The following is a 20,517-nucleotide window of genomic DNA, read 5'->3' on the forward strand; positions in this document are numbered from 1 at the left end:
CTAGCATAGTAGCATTATATAGACGAAATAAAATGCAGCATTGGGATATTTTCAGTGAAATTACCAAAATATCTAACGTTAATGGCTGAAATTTTCTTTTTCCATATAAATTATATGACATGCGTATATAAGATTTGCAAAATATGGGGTATCATTTTGGAAGAATGGCGATAACGAAATATTTATCATAGTAAAATAATAAATACTACTAACTAATTTAAAATTTTAGTTGTTAACTTTTAAATTTTTAATAAATACCTAAATTAAAATTTTAGTTGTTAACTTCCAAATTTTAAATAATGATGTTATATAATCTTATAATCTTAAAATTTTAAAAATGTGATTTTTTATTTTGTTTTAAGAAATGGCAGAGACATCCGTGTTAGGTGATCAGTGTCAGGTATAGTGGGAGTGGGATGGGGTAACATTGTTTGCATAAAAAAAAATTAGGTTAAATTATAATTTTTGTTTTTCTTATAATTCTTAATTTATGATTTTTATTTTATTTTATTTTCGGTGTTTTATAGATTTGAATTACTCAAAAATTAGATTAGGCATTAAAAAGAAATTTAAGAAGAAAAATAATAAACCCTTAATTTTTTTATATATAACATACTTGATTTTTTTAAGTAACATTTTAAGTTTAAAATTATTGAAAAAAGTTACTAAAAATCTGTGCTGCAAATTTTTCTCACAAAGGTGTCACTTTACCTTTAAATGAAACTAGAAGGAAAATTAATTGTCAGATAAAATCTCACACAAGAAGTACATAATATTATATAGTTAGTTTGTGTCATTATAATTATGTATAAAAAAAATTTCAAAATAATTATTATTTTAATTTTTTAATATAATATTAATTATTTTTTACTTATATTTCTAATAATATGAATGATTGACAACAAAATCTATAAATGAGATAATGATATAAGATTATTTTATAAAATTATTTTTTATATATATGTATTATTTTTTTCTTAATTTGTACTACTATTTTGAAATTGAAAGAATAATATATATATATATATATATATATATATATATATATATATATATAAAAGAATGATCAAACTACACTTTATAATCTTGATCGAATATTCTATTATTATATAATTTTTAATTGAATAATATTTTTTTAAAAACTCAATATAAATTTTTCATACTAAAATATAAATTATTTAATTACTTTTTTTATTGTTATTTAATTTTTGACACAATTAATCTTTGTAATATGTTGATATAATTTAGTGGTTAGATAAATAAAAATTATATTTTATATCAAATTATAGAATAATAAAATAATTGTTTAAATTATATCAGTCTAATTTAATCCTTAGTATTTATATATATTTTACCTGGTCTTAGATATAAGAAGAAGAAATCTTATCTTTTTCTCTCAAATATAAAAAATTTAAATTTAAATTATTTTATTTAATGTTATTATTTTTAAAATATTATTTATTTAATTGATATATTATTTCAATAATTCTTTTATATTCTTAATATCAACTTTCAATTAACGATAAAATTGAATGTTAATATGACATGTTTTAAAAAAAAATTGAGACGAAGAATATATATATTATGCGTAAAATAGTTTGTAGTATTGAATGAAAAAAATGTGAAGAATTGTAAGATGTTGACGTTGATATTAAGTGGATGGCATTAATTGCGACAGCTGGAAGAAGGCTGGAGGAGTACTATTTACTCAACCCCAATCCATAATATCGCATTACACAGAAAAAGAGCAGACCCATTCTGACTCACACCATTACTATTCAAATGAAGAAACCCAGACACTAGTACCAGTACTCAACATTAGATTATTGTAGGACCACGCTCTTATCACTATTAAGCTTCTTTTACTTAATAGATTAACAATTTAAATATATCATTTTTTTTATTTAAATTGTATGCATATTCTTTTTTTCCCATACTTATACAAATTCTTTATATCATAAAATTCATCATGTGTTATATTTTTTTTAGCAAATTTTCTTTCAATATATGTAATCAAACAATCTATTAGAAATGTACCTTTTATTTTATTTTCAAGTCTATTTTTGACAATTATCATAACTAAATATAATCTCTTAATTGTGACAATTGAAAAAAATAATTAAAAAAATTCTAAACTAAACACCATATACATGTTGAATGTATGTAAAAAAATATATATGTTCTAATTTCTAACCATTAAAACAATTATCTACAAGACCATATAATAACAACAACAACAAATCATGAATTTTGAATGTAAAATAATTTCTAAACTAAAATAAAGAGATTCATTAACATGTTTTATCTTAAATTATTTTTTATCATCTTAATAGAAAATAAACAGTGGCAAGAGAATTAGGAAAAAGAAATTAATATTACCTTGTTTCCCTTCCAAACAAAAGATTTTACATATAGGTGCTCACAACATTAAATATGAGACAAATTCAACCAAAATTTAAGAATAGAAAAAGAAGAAAAATTGATAAGTACAATATGAAATCTGAAAAAAAAAAAGTCTCAAACTTTGTAGTTTGCCTAAAGAAATTGCAGCAAAGTAATGACATAACAAAGTTAGAAGTATCAGGTATTAGCGTACGTGAAGAAATTGACAAAGCAAGGGTGTCAAATTTACAAGATTATATAATATTTTTAAAATAATAATATATTTTAAAGATAATAATATTTTCTTTAAATAAATATAATATCAAATCATTTTCGTATGTCCCTTTTAAAAAAGAAATACAATATCTTTTCTATATATATATATATTATAATTATAATTAATATCAATATAATATAATTATATCATATATGTGTTAGATCATCCCCGTAAGTTCGTCCCTGTATATAATTATATATATAAATTCTGATGTAAATTTTTATAATTACGAATTTACGATGATATAGAAAAAATAATTAAAATAAAATCTAGCATTATTTATTAAACGATTTCTTATACAAGTATTTAATAATAGTATAATATCTCATGGTACCTATAAACAAGGAGGCGAATTAAAATTAAAATGAAAATTGAAAAGACAGATAATGTGGACATTGGTGTCAGTGATAACAATGAAAGCAGGTGAGTTGTGAATCATAATGATTTCATAGGGCATGGAGTACCTTCCGTACTCGGTCGCGCAATAAAACGACAAATCCATTACTGCTCCTAATTCGTAAAGCGTGTTACTATTATTCTAAAACAAATGTTAATTTTTTTAAAGACAAAACAAAGCTTAATTAGTGTGTTTAGAGAATCGATTGATTAAAAAATTTAAAAGATTTAATTTTTATTAAAATACATAAAATTAATTTATGTGTGACTTTTTTATGCTCTTTTATAATTTTTATAATAAATATTTTTTAATTAATGCCATAAGAATATGGATTAGCAAGTTTCTATGCAACGCCCAGTTGCCCATCTTTCAATTATGGTGGGTTCCACTTGCTACTAAAATGGTTTTTTGGCTTAGTTGGCGTTCTGAAGTTATCAAAGAATCAGCCTTCCAGCTGGCACTTACGTCACCTCTGCCAGTTGGTATAATTGGGATTTACAATTTGTTTTATATTTTTCATTATAAATACGGAAATTTAAGCATCTAAATAAAATAATACTTCTTTTGAGTATAAAAAAATCTCAAAATAATTACTTCCTTATGTCTTTATACAAGAAAAAAATAATTCATCAATACTAGTATAAACATATAAGTTAGTGAATTTAATTAATAATATCATAAATTTAAATCTTATTTTAAAATACTTAATATGTTTTTAAGTTATTTTTTAACCCTTTAAATTTAAAGTTATTTTTTTAATTCTTGAAATTTATAAAATATTTTTTTAATCTTCTACACATGCAAACCAAACATATAAAATATACTTATAATTTGTGATAACATTTGACCATCATAGTTTAATTTTTTTATTTTATATTTTAAAGAATGTTTCTTATAATTAAAAACTGTCATAATCAAGTTGGTAAAAAAATAAAAATCTATTAATTGTTTTAAAAGTTTTTTTTTTTTTATTGACATGATTTTGACAATTTCAAATCGCCAAACAATCATACTTAATATAAAATAGAAAATCAAATTCTCCCGATAAAAAAGATTTAAAAAATATGAATATCTTATTTTTTATTTGATTTCACATTTTGTAAAATAACTAAAAATAACATTTTGTGAATTTGAGGATTAAAAAAATAACTTCAACTTTGAAAGAAAAAAAAAACTCACATTAGAGATTAAAATTATATTTAAGTCTTTAAAAAATACTCATAAAAAATAATAAAAATATTTAATGATATTGTACATAATTCAAAGGATTACATTTTATCCACCAATAAGTATGTTTGTATTATTAATAGATAAATAAATATATTTACTCACATAGAGAGTGAATGAATATCATTTAGAATAAGTTAAGAATGTAAAAGAAGTGTTTTCATATTTCTTATAATTAGTATCAAACAATATATTCATTTGTTTCTTATTAAAATTATTAGAGAGAGTATTATTTTTAGTTTTTTAATATAATATTAATTATTTTTTTACTTATATTTATATTATTAATAAAGAAAATATCCATTTTTGGTGTCCACAAATTTTAGATAATTTTATCATTTATCAGTTTTCAAACTTATACTACTCCTAATAACTGCTAACTACTCTCATGTTTGTTAATCACTTTTTTTTTTGGTTAACTTCTAAATGTTTTATTTTTATTTTTATTTAAAATATGTAAAGAGTCACGAAGTGCATCTCTCTCCCTAATGATGGGTAAAAGAACTAAAAATAATCAATAATGATAAGGTTTTTTTATTGGTAAAAAAAATGATAAAATTATTTTTATAAAATGTTATTTTCTCTTATCCATTTATTGATTGTCTTTATCCATGTAAAACAATCTAAAATCATACTAATAATAATGAGACACAGGGAGTAATAGTATTAATTATTTTTCTATAATATATGTTAGATTTTTAAAATCTGAATAATGATATGAGAATTTGATTATTTATTTTATTTTTTCATAAACATGAATTATTGAATTATTAAGCAAGTAATAAAATATATATTTTTCTATAAATTTATTTTTTTCTATAAAAATAATTGTTATAAAATATGTGAGGAGATATACACCAACTCACATTATACTCAACTAATTGAGCTCAACTAATAAAGTAGATAAATAAGTTAAATAAAATTATAAAGTAATTTAAATTGCCTTTATTTATTTAACTAATCAATCATTACATTTTATCTATATCGATATTTCAAAATTGTTTTTAGTATATTAGCTTTTCGTTTCAAAGGTTTTATTTTTTTATTATGTTCATTATACAATGCAATAATAGTTTTAACATATGCAAAATGTTGATTTTTTTTATTATTATAAATATACCTATGTGGATAATTTAGGTAACATGAAGACCCTTCTTAGGAAGAGCTCGAGTTGGTGGAATGGATCATGTGAGTAATGTTGTTTTTTTTCTTCTTCTTCTTTTTTCATCCGTATTATTACATTTCTTTTAAACTCTTTTATAATAAAATAAATTATTATTAATTTTTCAAATTAAAATACAAAAATAATATAATAATTTAGCTTAATTAATATTTTGATCCTCTAATTTGTTTTTTAAATTCAATTTCATCATCTTATTATTAAAAGGTTTAATAGGTCCTTTAATTTTTAAAAATATTCTAATTACGTTCTTTTATTTTTTTCAAGTTTTTATTAGGTCTCTTATTTTTTAAAATGAAAACAAGAAATGAAAACAGAAAATGAAAATGCAAATCACACACACCCTTACTGATCCATGTTTTTATGGCAAGACTCAAATCACAAAATTTGTCAAAATTCCTATCGAATATATGCTTGCAAGGAATGTATCTTGCACATTAGTCATTACCAATTTCAGTAAAATTATCATAAAAAATAAGATATATTATAAGTCAAATTTTACCTAATTTTTTCAACATTTGTTTTTGTTTCTCATTCTTGAACTTGTGGTTGAAATTGCTTGCGATATGTCACACGCAGTAAACATGATAAGCATGGAGAGGTTGCCACCCAAGTGCTTCATTAGCAACGACTGACTTTATACTTGCATGACTATCAGAAATGAAACGTATACCATCTTTATCTGTGGCATGTTCACACAATACATTGTACTTAGGTAATTTGAGCAAAGGGTTGCTCTAACTGACATGTCACAACATCTTTTCAGTTGGTCACGCGCTGTCCGAAGCAGTCAACACTGTCATAGCCTGTCCAAAAGTGGTTGCGCCACTACATGTGTAGCAACCCATTGCACAAAACTTTTGGCACAACAAATCAATGTCACTTGTCAGCTCCCCGTTAAATTGCGCATCTGCCTTTGGCGCAATACAAATAAAAACAAACAGATCCCCCGTTAAATAGTTTCAAAACAGCTCTCTTTTGATAAATAGTTTCTAAAAAGACCCTAGACCGGTGCTTTTGCCGCTTAGCTAATCTGGCATCGAAACAAAAAGGATCTTTTGTAAAAATATATAAGAAAAATAAGATTTTAAGTTGGTATTTGCTTAAAATTTTTCAGGTAATAGATCATATCTTTAATTTTATCCATAAAGTTAATAATAAGTATTTTTTAAATTTATTATTTATTAAATAATTATTTATTAGAAATTAAATATTTAAATAATTATGTAAAAAAAAATTTAGCCTTCCTTTTGATACATTCCTAAATCCGTTCCTTCTTTTAATCCCTGTTGTACCATATGTCAAGCATCCTGCACCTATATTCATTTTTAATTTTTTATGCAACAAATTAGGGGTGAAAGGTTTATGCTTAAAAAATTAATCACTTCTAGTTCTACCCTTCCAAAAATGTAAACCATTATTTATCGTCCAAAATCTTCTTCACTTGTTAGATGTAATCCAAGTGGGGAGGGAGATCAAACGAGATGGGACAAAGGGCATGTAATGTAAGTAGCAAATGCTCTGCAGTTTCTGCTTCTGTCTCACTTAAAAGAGTACTCTTGGCAAATGTGAAATGTATAATGTCCCTTACCCATTATTATGTTTTGTAATTTCAGTATCATCTAGTTAGAGTTAGTTAGAGAGTTTGTTTGTTGCTACATAAGTCTTCACCCTTTGTATAGTTAACTCTTAATAATAATAATAATAATAATAATAATAATAATAATCTCAGTTTCTTTGTGTGTTACATTTTATCTGGTTTCTAAAACATAGTTACCAAAATCTTCCAAAACTTGTTCCACTTCTATTTATCCCGAAAAACAATAGCTTGGGACTTGATTTCCTCCTCAAGCAGGACAATATTATAAGATTTGACAAAATAATATTCCCATCCTTTGTCCTCTGGCTGAAGAAAGTTTAAGAGAAGTGTTTTTTTATTTGGTCTGCTTCATACGAGACAAAATTTAAATCAATAACATCTTTCTTCTAGCTATGTAAATGTAATGCAAGTTTCATCAATAACAAAGTCTACAAAACTTAAAATATGGATTAGCTGGAAGCTACCGGTCCTCTAATATTTTTTTTTGTACCATTTCCAATCATCCATCCAGAGCCTTTAAAAATAATGTTATTTGCCCCCACAATGCTTTTCTATGCATAACTAGGTTGGAAAACCTAGCTACTTTGGCCTTAAGAAGGTCTCCTCTATGGAAGAATCAAGATTTAATTTTTTTTCATGTTATTGAATCTTCATTTTTTCAGTCTCTAGTGGAAGAGTTTCGCAAATACTCTGTAGCATAATTTGCCTCTTCTCTCAAACTAGACAGTTAATGCTAGAAAGGAAGCCTTAGCTGAGTCTCTTCCAGGTCAAACGACATTTTCTACATCTTTGCACTCAGCAATAACGACCTTGGACAGCAAAAGAATTGTTAACCTGGAATGATTTTGAAAGACATACTTTATTATGATATAATGCCACCAAACACTCAATCAAAATCACTAAATTAAGAATTTGGGAAAACCTCACATATAATTCAATAAAGTGAAAGTTTACACAGGTCACAGTTGACAAGGAAATATATAATTGCATGGTGGGTGATTGTTAAGAGCATGTATGCATTAAATTAAGAGCCACTTCAAAGTAAACTTCTCAATAAATTTAAAAATAAAACGAATCAAAGAAGTAAATTTATTAAACTTGTCTAACAAATTAAAATTAATTTATTCACTTCACCTTTCTCTATATGTTCTCTCTTCTAACATTTTCACAAGTTGAGGTGTTCGAGTTGATTTTAAAACTATGAAGCAATTTAATTCATTTTATCTCTTTAGTTTTTATTTCCTTCTCACTTCAATACTTATTGAAAAATTTAACTAAACTAGCCAAAGGTTGCTTAGGTAGTGCTCAAAACGATAAAGGAAGTGGAAGAAAATTCACGTGACAGGTTCTACAGGAGGGTCTCTGATTGAAAACAATAGCAAGCATTTGGAGTATGTCTCAAGAGTCTCATAACTTGATCAAGACTAAGGCTTGTCATGCATAATACCCACATTAGAGAGAGTGATCAGAGGAGAACAAAACCAATTAATAACAGAAAAAAATGCCCTCATTGGATTTAGGTAAGTGAAGTTACCGTGTACAAAGCAAAAAAGATTTTTATATTATTGATTTTGAGTCTATTAAAGGGATTGTCCAAGCAAGCATTCACCTTACTGTCTTAGCCAGAAGGAAACCCGAAGACCCTTGGCAAATGTGCAGTACAGTTGGACAACAAAGCCCGAGCGAGCCAACAAGTCCAGAGCACACTGTAGGGCTAGGCATTGATTGGGTTGTGGTAGAGCTAGGTAATTGATGTTTGAAAATTGGACTCTCCTTGGCACCATTCTTGACTTTTTGTTATCAAAGAAATCAACCATTCCATAGATATCAATAACTTACACATTTTGCCATTTCAAACAACTAAATTAGACTTCCTTTTGTCATTCTTCACTTCAAAAGTTTAGAATTAGGTTCTTCCATATAATGTGGTCTTATACAACAACTTTGATTATTATTTAATGAAACGCAAAGGAACCAGCTCATAGATAGAAACTCACTTGCCAGAGACAAGAATCCTAATTGCTAGGTATAAACTCAAGATAAAATGAAATTGGTCAAATTCTTTTTCACACACATTTCTCAGGAGCTTACTGAGAAGGCAGGAGAAGAAAATTGCATCAGGAAAAGTGATGCTATTTTTTTTTATAAAAAATGTAAATTATATTAAACCCAAAATGATACAATAATAAACGAGACATACCTCGCAGTTAAAGAAAATTAAAAGTTTTCCTAATACAAAAAGACCTATATCAAGATACTAAAACAAATGCAACAGACATGCTTGTCTATACAAAAGAAACTTAATCTTGCTAATAACATCTATTACAAAAAATTGATAATCTTCAAAAATCAATTTGTTTCTAGACAGTCAGATGCAGTAATTGTTATAACCAGGCAACGAAATTTTCCTTGAACACCTGACGTGGATTTATCCCTAATTAAAAAGTGATACTACTTTTGCATGTATATATTGTAGCATTTGAATTTCCAAATGAGAAGTTAAGATCATACTAATGAGTGAGTGACATGTGCATAATATTGGCCCCTCGTATAGTTTATATACGAGGTGACATCCACCTTTACATATAAAAAAACCAATCCACAATTCACTCTGCAGATCTCTGTCTTCTGTGCACCAAAATAGTAAACACTACACAGTAAGTATAAATTATGTACACATTACCATACAATCGAAAATTCACCTAAACCCTGATTACATACAGACTACAATATAACACCCATCAACAAAAGCAAAAATTTTAAAAAATAAAAAAATAAAAAAACAGGTTGAGAATCATTTACACCAGCAAAACACCATGTAATCTAGTTTATTTTCCTATTCATTCTTTTTTCCTACTGGACACATTTCATCATCAACAAATTTAACCCTTCTCCTAATATTTTAAACTGTCGAAAAATTAGAGAAACAGAGACCTAAAACGTGGTCGTGTTGACGAGGTTGTCGCTATTCCTGGCAGCACCAGCTCGGTACCGATTCCGAGTCAACCCGGCCGAGTCGTAAAACTCGTCAATCTCATCACCATCTCCATCTCCCACAGTTCTCAACATGTGCAACACCTTTCTCGCCTTCTCCCTCGCCCTCTCCGTACCCGTTTCCTCAATCTCCTTCAAAACCTCCGCCACTCTCGCTTCCTTAGCCAAACCCTTGAACCTCAAGCTTCTATGACTCAGCGCGTAAAGCGCCGCCACGCAATTCTCCCGAGTCGCCTCCGAGTCCAACTCGTTCCCTCTCAACAGTGATACTAAAATCTCCACCGCGTTGGCGTCCAGCATCGCCGTGCGCCCCTCCGTGCACACGGCGAGGTTGCAGAGAATCAGCAGCACCCGGCTCGCCAGATTCCCCGCCACCACCATCGAGAGAAGTGTGGGGACCACGCCGAGCTTCACCAGTTTCATTCTATTGCTCTGTACAAGTGACAAATGATACAGTGCGAGCGCCGAGTCGTGCCGGGTCCGCTCGGACTCGGCACGAAGCGCGTGCATCAACGGATGCAACGCGCCGAGAACGCCGATCGCCATTTTGTTGTCATCGTCCAAAGCCAAGCTAAAAAGCGCGCCCGCAGCGTGCTCCTGCGACTCACCCAGTCCCCCCTTCAAAACATCGATCAAGAACGGAACAAACCCTGACCTAACAATCTTCACCTTGTTCTGCTTCTCTAGCGAAAGGTTGACCAGAGACGCCACCGCGTTGACCTGGACAACGCCGTATCGCGAGGCGATCAAACCACGCAGCGCTAGTAACACCCGCGGCGTGCAGAGCGAAACCCTAGCATCCTCTTTGTTCCTCGTGATCTTTCTCAGCGCGATTACGCCTTCTTCTTGCTCAAACACCTCGTTACTCTTCAATTTCTTTAATAGTCCTTCTTCTTCCTCCGACGCCGGGGTGTTAGAGTTTTCGATTTCGATCTCGCAGGAGGAGGAGGAGGAAGAGGAGAAGCACGTCGGGCGAATAGTTAACGGTAACGGAGTTCCCGGACTCGAGGGGATGATGACGGATTCCTGCTCGGAGGAGGATCCCGAGTTGAAGTGGTTGACTCGGGGGCCTAACTCGGTGGCGGCGTGGGAGAAGATGACGGGAGGGAGGTCGGCGACGGCGTTGAGAAGCTCCATTTCGGAAACCCTAACGCGGTCATTTTCTTTTTGTTCTAAGACGAGGCGCTGGAGGGAGGCGTAATCGGGAGGGCGCGGGTGTTGGGTGCGGGCGTTGTCGCACCAGTGGAGGATTGTCGTTTTGATGGCGAGGTTGGGGATTAGGGTTGAGAAGTCGGGTCGGGTGCCGTCGTCTAGCTTGGGGGAGAAGTTGAGGTCTTTGCAGAGTTGAACGGCGAGTCGTTCGAAGGTTTGGCCCGAAGCTACGACGACAGGGTCGGACATTAGTGAGCCGGAAATGGGGCAGGTGAATTCCTTGGGAGGATGGGTGGAGGAACGGTGGAAGCTGAATTTCCACCTGTGTTTGCCGTTGCCACCCATGATTTTGTAGCGGTTTCGGAATGAACAAGGGATTCTGTCAAGGATCTCTTATGACTTATCTCTCCAACCGATTCATTCAGAGTCTCTGACTCAGTCTTCCAAATCGCTTCGTTCCTGAAGCCGTTGCGGTCTCCAAAGATAGTTTCACGGATTCACGGTAGTAGATAAGTTTTTTTTCGGAACATAAATACATGAATTGAGAAAAATCTATAAATTTTATTTATGATTTATGATTTATGATTTATGATTTTTTGTTACTTTTTTTAAAGTTAGTAATTATTTTGTCTACCAGAACTCTGAAAAGTCACTGCCTAATCAAGTGTTTAACCAGAGCAATTAATTACTGAGTTCTTAACTGTGGCGTGAGTGTCATTTTCCCCTCTTTTTTAATTGAAATATATATATATATATATATATATATATATATATATATATATATTTTTTTTTTTTTTTTTTTTCTTTTTGTGGGGCGAGGAAATTGTCCCCTCTGTCTTTGACATCTAACTCAAGACTTTGATTAGTCAACTCATGCGAATGACGAATGCTGCGCCGTATTGTAAATTATTATTTTCTCGATAAGATTTGGAATATTATTTATTTATTACTCTCAGGTCTCACCTTCAAAAATCAAACTATATGTTATGATGTTATGTACGTGCATGATGCATTTCAAGTTTTTGTTTCCGGCTTGATGCGAAATCAGTGAGGAAAATAAACCGCACGTACGTTATTGCATTTCTTTTTAAAATTCAAGATATCCTCTGGTTGAGATAAAAAAAGAAAAATCTTTCAAGATACTAAAAATCACTTGAAGATTAATTTCTCTAATACACAGATAGGAACTTATAAATTGAAACCTTAACTAAATAATAAGAGGTGTGATTATCTGTGAATGATAACGCATGTACTTACTGCACAATCCACAACCCACTTGAAGAGCAAAATGTCTGTCTATAAAGGTGAACTTTCTTCGCTTGTGCCAGAAAAAGAACAGTAAACAAGTTTATTTAAAAATACTAAACAATAGGATGAAGATATGACAAAGAGACTATTTAATTTTTGGTTAAGGCATAGTTCTCGGCACAAATAATAATCCCTTGTGCTCCATGTTTGATGAACGATGAGTGACTGTTTTATGTATTATGTTTTACCCCTTCAAAATAAACTCACAACCAAAATATTTCATTATTACTTTTTCTTCTTCATGGTACTCCATTATTACTTATACCATAGATTAATAATATTCATGACACTTTATAATTAGAAAAATAAAAAGTCTTCGCTCATGCGTGTGATAATATCTCACATAAATTGTTAACAAAATTATTGGTCCAAGCACTGGCTGTCTCTCTAGAATCTTGATTTTTAAGGCTTCAAGAGATCAAGTGAAAAAGTTGGTCAGTATAGAAGAAAAGGAAGATTCAAAGAGAGAAATGGATTTTCTTTTCAAATATATTATTAATTTAGAATCAAGGTATTCTCATTTTTTTGGTACAAAAGATATTCTCATGTTAGCAAAAGATATGATAATATATGATGAGAAAAAATGAGCAAATAAAATTAATGGGTCTTATATAAGTAATTATTATTATTATGAAAGAATATAATTTTGTATTTTCATGTCTCCCTTTTTTTATGGTAAAATATCATAGCTCTTTTTTTTTTCAAGAAAAAAACTTTGATTTACTTAAGGGTGCATTTGGGGTAAAAGCTCTATAATTAAAATACTTATTTAATAAGGTTTTAGATAAAGGTTTCATTCATTGTTTTAAAAAAATAAAATATAGATTTCATTATGAGTTTTTGTTTTTGGATGGGACAATGCGTTCCACCGAAGATCAATTAAAACCCACTAGGAAAAATAGTAGCATCTACATCGACCATAACAGTGGCATGATTAGTTTATCTGCGACTTGGTTCGTTTCTCTCATAACATTAGCCCACTCCAATCATCCTCCCGCTTGAATGAAGGAGAGAATACTCTGCACCAGGCTAAACAAGTGTGATAAGATGCACATCCGTGTCTCAGCAAGTTAATTGCAAGCTGAGAATCAGACTCTACTAAAAGAATTCTTGTGGCCTCGGTTCCAAGCAATGCCAATCCCAATATATATTGCCCATAACTCTCCATGTAGCACAGAACCGAACCCAATGCAGCAAAGGCAAAAATAACAGCTCCAAAGTGGTTTCCAATGACACCACTGGCTGCAGTTTTCCTCTCATCCAAGCTAACTGAGTGCATGTTTGGATTAAAGTTTGCAAACTTAAGTTTGATTTAATTAAGTTTGCAAACTGAGTTTACAAAATATTCTCAAGTATTCCTTCTCCAAAACTTAGTTTCTAGACAAAATTTTACCATCAAACATACTTTTAAAGGGTAGCCAAACATAACCCAAACTGATTTTACTCTAAAATATACTTTTGAAACCATTCCAACAGAAATCCAAACATGCCCTGAGGCATCACAATTCAGCTTAAATTGGCATGCACGAGGGGCTACCCAACAAATCACGACCTGAGCCCTCCCATTACTCCCAGTATAATTTAAATTAGCAAACAAACTGCTGCAAGCTATCATCAATTACCTCCACCTTAGACAAAATGTGCTTGACAATGTCAGCAGGTTGAGATGTGAGACCTTGAAATATGAAGTTGCTTCTGTTTTGCCAAATGATATCTAAAGCAACAACGAAAATGAGGAGCCAACTTCTACCATTAACCATTGCGGTATCCCTAAAATTCAGAAGCATCCACGTCTTAGTATCTTGATTGAAAAAATCCTGGTGCTTAGACGCAGGCAAGAGAAGGTACCACACAACTCTTGTAATTGGGCATAACCGAAATATATGATCAATATTTTCAGTCAACCCCCACACACCGCAAACAAGAACGGTCATTAGCCAAGTGCCTGACATGCCTAACTTCATTAGTTAAAAGAGTATTGGTAGCCAATTTCCCAAGGAATGTGCGAATCCTCTCAGGGCCTTTCCATCTCCAAATTTCTACAAACAAAGGATCATTTCGAAAATCAGAAACTTTTTCAAAGAGATTTCATGAGGAACAGCACCTTCGGCTACATCAATCAGCTTCCCATCACCCAAGCATTCATTCCCCCAAAATCTGACCGTCTCACCATCTCCAATATTCCATGAGAGCAATTGCTAAACTTGATCCCAACTCTTACATATTGTCCGGATTTCCTATTCTGCAATGGCTACGACCGAGACCTTCATTTGAACAAAGAGAATAGACGTACATTCTGTGTAACGAATTTAATATGCGTATTCACAACAACAAAGTATTATCCCACTAAATGAGATAAGTTACAGATCACATCTTGCCATTCGGAACAGTACATATCCATGTCAAATTATCAATAATCATCAAAACCCGGAGACATAAAACCTATCAATCCAATGCTGTTTTACATTTATATGCATTTTTCCAAATCCAATGAATTTATTTTACAGTATACATAAAGATGTTGGCAGCTAAAACCAGGTCAGTGGTCAGGACTCAGTAAAGAAGAATACATGAGCTTCACGATATCGTTCCAAGACAACATTAAAGAGGGGATGGATTGGTTCTAAGAGATTAGAGTAGGGGCCCAATACTAGGTTAGGCAGCGGTGGAGAATCTGGGTGCTTTGACCAGCTATACTGGCACAATGAGAGTCCACTTAAACAGTAACATGTGTGATAGTGATCTCTACGTTTACCCGGTTTGTCTCTCAGTCCACCCGCTTGCTCCTGCATCAAGCCAAACAATAATGCAATTTTCAACAAATTGAAGCTAGCAATGTAAGTACAAAGATAGAATTGGTTAAAAGAAATTAATTACTAAAAGGTTAAACTTTGTTTTTAATTTGTCTGAAAATGAAGTCAACAACTGATTCAACGCCTTTTTGTTTTGGCAAGGAGTCAAATGATTCAACTAACATTTTGATTATGTCAAAGTTCATACAGAAATTTAAAATTTCTAACTTATCATCCATCTGTATGTTTACAAAACATAATGTCAGATGGATCAAAATTTCGAATGTTCAAATTATTGGACAAGATGCAATCATATTAATAAAGCTAAACTTTCAATTCAAAATTTCCAAAAAATCAACAAGGCACCTAAAGAGAGAAATTAGAAATATGAGGATCATGAAATGGAACTAGTAGATAAAATGCAGACCTGTGCACATAAGAGAATATATTGCTGTAAAGCAATGCTGTGAAAAAGTGGTTCTTGTGCTCTCCACTCATTAATAAAGTTATAACCGATACTTTTATAATCAGCTGAACAGGACTGACTAGTGCCTGCAAGAATTAAAATTTTACAAAGTATTAATAGCATGAAAAATAAAATTAGATAGAAATATAGATCATTAAGGGGAAAACTTATCATATAAAGTTTTCAAGCATGTACTTCAAAGTCAACCTACCTTCATGCTTACCATGGCATGTTGCATGACTAGAGGTCCCATCCAAACTTTCTTTTGCTTCAGATACATCAGATATCGTAAAAGTCTGTGATGCCTCTTCCATTTGTTTATTGATAATGGAAGATAATCTTTGCAATAGAGCAACGGCACCTCCCTGATTACATTCAAGTTTCAATCGAACTATATCACAAAGAAGATTGATGAAGAAAAAGTAAAATTTCAATCACCTGCCAAAAGGAATAGCATCCATCCACCAATTTATTTGTTCTCCCCTGGAATCCACATTCCTTACCTTGCCGGAATACCGCCCATTCCTAATGCAATGCCTCAGATAATTAAATCGTTCATATAACTTAAGTGTCAGAAACTTAAAAGTTCTTATGAACTGTAAGCCAGTAGAAAAGGAACAATTCTCTTACAACTAGTCGAGGCAGATCCAAGCGATTAACCTCACCAATCAGAATCATTGTAGCTAATCCACAAAAGGTGTACCTGATAAACAAATAGTCAAGAATAAGAATGTGCCTTGTACCTCCTTTTGTTTTTAATCACACCTTTCTTGGTGAAGTGGTATAATAAGAGGGAGGGAGAGTGTATGATGACACATACCCACCATGAGCCTCAGAACCAGGTTCACCTGCAATGCCACCCTCATATGTTTGACAGCTGCAAAGAAGCACAGACACCAAATAATAAAACATGTATTGCATAACTACACAAGAAGAATTAATTATGTAAAATGTAAGCAAATGCCCTTAAGATTGAAGTTAAAGAATCAAAAGTAAAAATTTTGTGTATAGGTGTTATCATTGTACTCCTACTGTGATTTCAAATGCAACCCAACATGATTTTGAATAAATATATATATATATATATATATATATATATATATATATATATATATATATATATATATTATTTTTTTTTTTAATTTTTTAACAGTACCCTCAAGGCACTCATTAGCAGAACCTATTAATTATTTCATTTATAGTTGACTATTGGACTGACATTAAAACCAAGAAATCCTAAGTTCTGCAGTGCAAAGCCATCAAATAGCTGGAACAATAATTAGCCATCTAAACCATGTCTAATTCTAACATAAAAACTGCCAAAGGCACTTTGCAGCACCAAAAACTGGAGAGAATTCACTTTCAAATTTCAAATAATACAAGTCCCAATCCCATTTAAGGTAAATTAACGAAAGGATCATAAAATAGTTTTCCTTAATGCCAAAAACCATTTAGAGCACCAAGAAAATGAACATAAAAAAAAATGGAGAAAAATCTGTATTAACATTGTGCAGCTTCCAATTATTACCAGTGGCTGTACTTAAAGGTCACTTGTGAGGCCACACATGGTTACTGAAGAAATAATAAAAGAGTTTGCTTGATGCAGGCATATTTTGATGCTTGCCAATTGAGCTTATTAAGGAAAATCAATCAACAATCTAAGCAACAGAAACAAAAAATAATGAGTTTAAGTTGTATGAAGTTTCTCTTCTACATTGCCTCCAAGCTGGAAACAAACAGTAAGATTTAGTGCCAAAATTAAAGTTATTGCTTCTTGAAACTAACCTTAAAATGTAGTCTCCAACATTCTTGATCAGCTCATCATCCAAAATGTTCAAAACACTTGCAACCTGGTTCCAATAAGAATCTCTATGTTAAGCAATAGACACTGTTTTATACCATTAAAAAAAACCCTCTGATATGAAAGATAATAGAAGTCATGATGACAGCAAAACTGTCTCATTTAGCCAAGAGTTTTTTTTTTAAACACCCTGTAATTCTTAATTAGTAATATGCTATCTTAGCCATTAGCCATGTTAACTAAAATGAAATAACCATGTAAATAAGAATTATGCATGGAGCTGATACATAAAGTAAAAATGTCTGATCATTCGCATACACACATAAGCATGTGCGAAATAAAGACAGATACCAACTTACAGAAATGGCAGTGTAGCAAGCTCGAACATCAATTTCTCCTTCATCATGCATCCTGAATAAAGTATTTGATGATGGAAAAGGAAAGAATGGGTTAAGAAAAATGGTTTCTCAAATCAATTCTGCATGTGTCAACAACAATGAGAATACTTTGCTTTTAGAAATGATTTTAACACAGCACTTGAAGTCACACCCTTCAGATTTGTGTATGATGGTGGATTAATGTCTGCCCAACTGGCTCCACAAAACACAAGCAAATCAAAATCTGTCACAGGGTGTGAATGATGCAAGTGCAAGCAGTGTGTAAATATATGGACTTGTAAGCAATATCACAACATGGTTATCTTTTATTTATACAAATTTAGTGCATATTTATCAAATACAAGTATAAATGGATACAGGATATAAGTATAACTTAATGTTAATTGAAGTCGCAGAGATGTATAGGATATCAAACCTGAATCCCCCATTTGATTGCTTCATCCGCCGCAGAAACCCATACAGTTTATCTCTGAGAATAATATGTTCAAAGTACTAAACCAATCAATTCCACACAAATGAAGACTAACTCTACCAAATAAATAATGCAACATAATATCTTATAAACTTGCTTTGGGTGCATAAACTGACCACCTATTAATTGATGCCAGGGATTTCTGACCACCCAAAGTAATAAGTGTATTAACTGCAGCATATGTTGTGGCAATGTGAGGCATCTGTAGAGAAAATTTCAATGACATTAATCATTAATTCAGGCTTCTCAAACACTGAAAGACATGCAACTTATATTTTGAGAAGTTTTATACTCTTCCAAGACTACAGTTACTGAAATAAGAAAGTAACCCTAAAAAATATAAAGCATATAAGTCTCACAAGCATGCACATGCCACACACATAAAAGATTAAAACTATTAGACAAAAAAACAATCAACAACATAAATAAAATAAAAACTGAATAAAAATACAGCCTAAACTTATTCAACTGAATTTGTTCCAACTAAAACAGTACGACATAACCTCCCTTTGACATATTTTCTTTAGTGTTTGTAAAAGCAGCAGTTATATAATATACATAATTATAGAAGCATGTTTTACTTCATAACTAACCACAATATTAGTCAGTTTTTTTATCCATATACATTAGAGTTGGTAGCAAGAGATAAAAAATGAAGTTTTAGATTTGGAGAAGGAGAAGGTAGGAATCAAATTGAATAAAACCATAGCTCAGTAATCAAGTAGAAATTGGCAAAAGATTAGAATAGTTGCTTGCCTGGCCTGGTCCCCCAGCATATCCACCATTCGGATCCTGTTGTATACAAAGAAGAAGAAATTTAAGAAGGGATAGAAATGGGACGAGAAAAATGTGGCTAGCCAAGAAATCTAGTCTTAAATCAAAAGATTATAAAACATGAAAACTAAAGGATCAGCTAGGCAATGTTTGGCAGACACAATCAGAAAAACTCAATACATAGTGCATACATAATTGTGCCTTTTAATCTATCCTTTTTTATCTCTAGATTGAATTGCCATATTTTTTTTAAAGAAATTGTCAATAATTAAAAATATTCTTATATCAGAATTTAAAATGTTAAATTCAGATTTTTAACTTACGCGTAAGCTATTAGAGCTAATTTTAGTTTATGGAGAGGCTTATTTTATTTCCTTCTCATATAAGTGCTTTTCAGAAATTATCCAAACAGGCCTGTTTTAAAGCTAAATTATTAGTTTGCAATCAATGGAAGCGAGAAAAAAAAGCAAGCAATGCAAGGGGAATTAGAATTAGAATTAGAATTAGAAACCTGGCAACGGTTAAGAAAATCGATAGTGTTATCTTCGAGTTCGTCGTCGACGGATTCTCCCAGCAAAGCAATGGAATGGAAGATCCAGTAACAGAGCCAGGGTCGACTGTGTTTAACCACAAAGTTTAAATTCAATCCAAAAACAATAACCGAAATTGCGACAGATTCAAACCACACAAACACAGTGTGTGTGTGAGAGAGAGAGACTCACTTAGCGTCCAAGACAGAAAACGCGGAACTGAGATGGCGTAGGCCTTTGGAGAGATACTGCATGTGATTATCGCGTTGCAGCTCTAACCTTCGAGGAGGAAAAAAAAAACGTTAAGAAAACGAAATAATACAAAACGGAGAATGAAGAGAAGTGATGTTTGTTGCAGTTACTGTGATAGATACATGAGGTTTTGGGCGCTGCCAGGAATGGTGGCAAAGAGTTGGTAAATCTGAAACACCTGCGACTCTACCATCCACTGGTCCCGTTGACTCACCGTCGGACACGGTGGCGCCGCCGCCGGATTCGTATCTCTCTCGCTCTCTTCACTCATGGTTTCGCCAGAAACTGCGAGAGTTTAAGAGTCAAGCTTGTTTTGTTAGCACTTACTACACTATCTTCACTAATCTTTTAACTTAGTTTAGTTTTTTTTTTTTACTAAAACACTAGCTTTTATATAATATTTTAGTTTAGTTAGTTTTGTTAGCACTTACTACACTATCTTCACTAATTTTTTTTATTTTTTTTTATCTTTTATATTTAAGATAAAAATTTATTATTTTTTATCTTTAATGTAA

At 31.5% G+C, this 20,517-nt stretch overlaps 2 protein-coding genes across 5 annotated transcripts; both read right to left on the reverse strand.

The window, feature by feature from the left end:
- Positions 1-9,721: 9,721 nt before the first annotated feature.
- LOC100815075 (U-box domain-containing protein 38) lies at positions 9,722-11,904 on the reverse strand. Its single transcript, XM_003526985.5, has one exon. The coding sequence runs from the start codon at positions 11,552-11,554 to the stop codon at positions 9,998-10,000; it is 1,557 nt and encodes a 518-aa protein (XP_003527033.1). The 5' UTR covers positions 11,555-11,904; the 3' UTR covers positions 9,722-9,997.
- A 2,937-nt stretch (positions 11,905-14,841) lies between these two features.
- Positions 14,842-20,338, reverse strand: ERA1A (farnesyltransferase). Of its 4 annotated transcripts, none has more exons than NM_001360092.1 (14): positions 20,125-20,323; positions 19,943-20,029; positions 19,732-19,837; positions 19,203-19,238; positions 18,566-18,648; positions 18,390-18,443; positions 17,936-17,987; positions 17,561-17,625; positions 16,596-16,652; positions 16,406-16,478; positions 16,214-16,300; positions 15,987-16,140; positions 15,737-15,861; positions 14,842-15,303 (listed from the first exon to the last, which is right to left on the reverse strand). In NM_001360092.1, the coding sequence occupies exons 1-14, from the start codon at positions 20,271-20,273 to the stop codon at positions 15,064-15,066; spliced, it is 1,368 nt and encodes a 455-aa protein (NP_001347021.1). In that variant the 5' UTR covers positions 20,274-20,323; the 3' UTR covers positions 14,842-15,063. The 4 variants fall into 4 exon arrangements, with proteins under 4 accessions (NP_001347021.1, XP_040871962.1, XP_014632032.1 ...); XM_041016028.1 differs by having other exon boundaries at positions 14,965-15,303; positions 15,999-16,140; positions 20,125-20,338; XM_014776546.3 differs by having other exon boundaries at positions 14,965-15,303; positions 15,999-16,140; positions 20,113-20,338.
- Between the last annotated feature and the right edge of the window lie 179 nt (positions 20,339-20,517).

This window comes from Glycine max, chromosome 6 (assembly GCF_000004515.6).
Source record: "Glycine max cultivar Williams 82 chromosome 6, Glycine_max_v4.0, whole genome shotgun sequence".
Taxonomy (NCBI): Eukaryota; Viridiplantae; Streptophyta; class Magnoliopsida; order Fabales; family Fabaceae; genus Glycine; species Glycine max.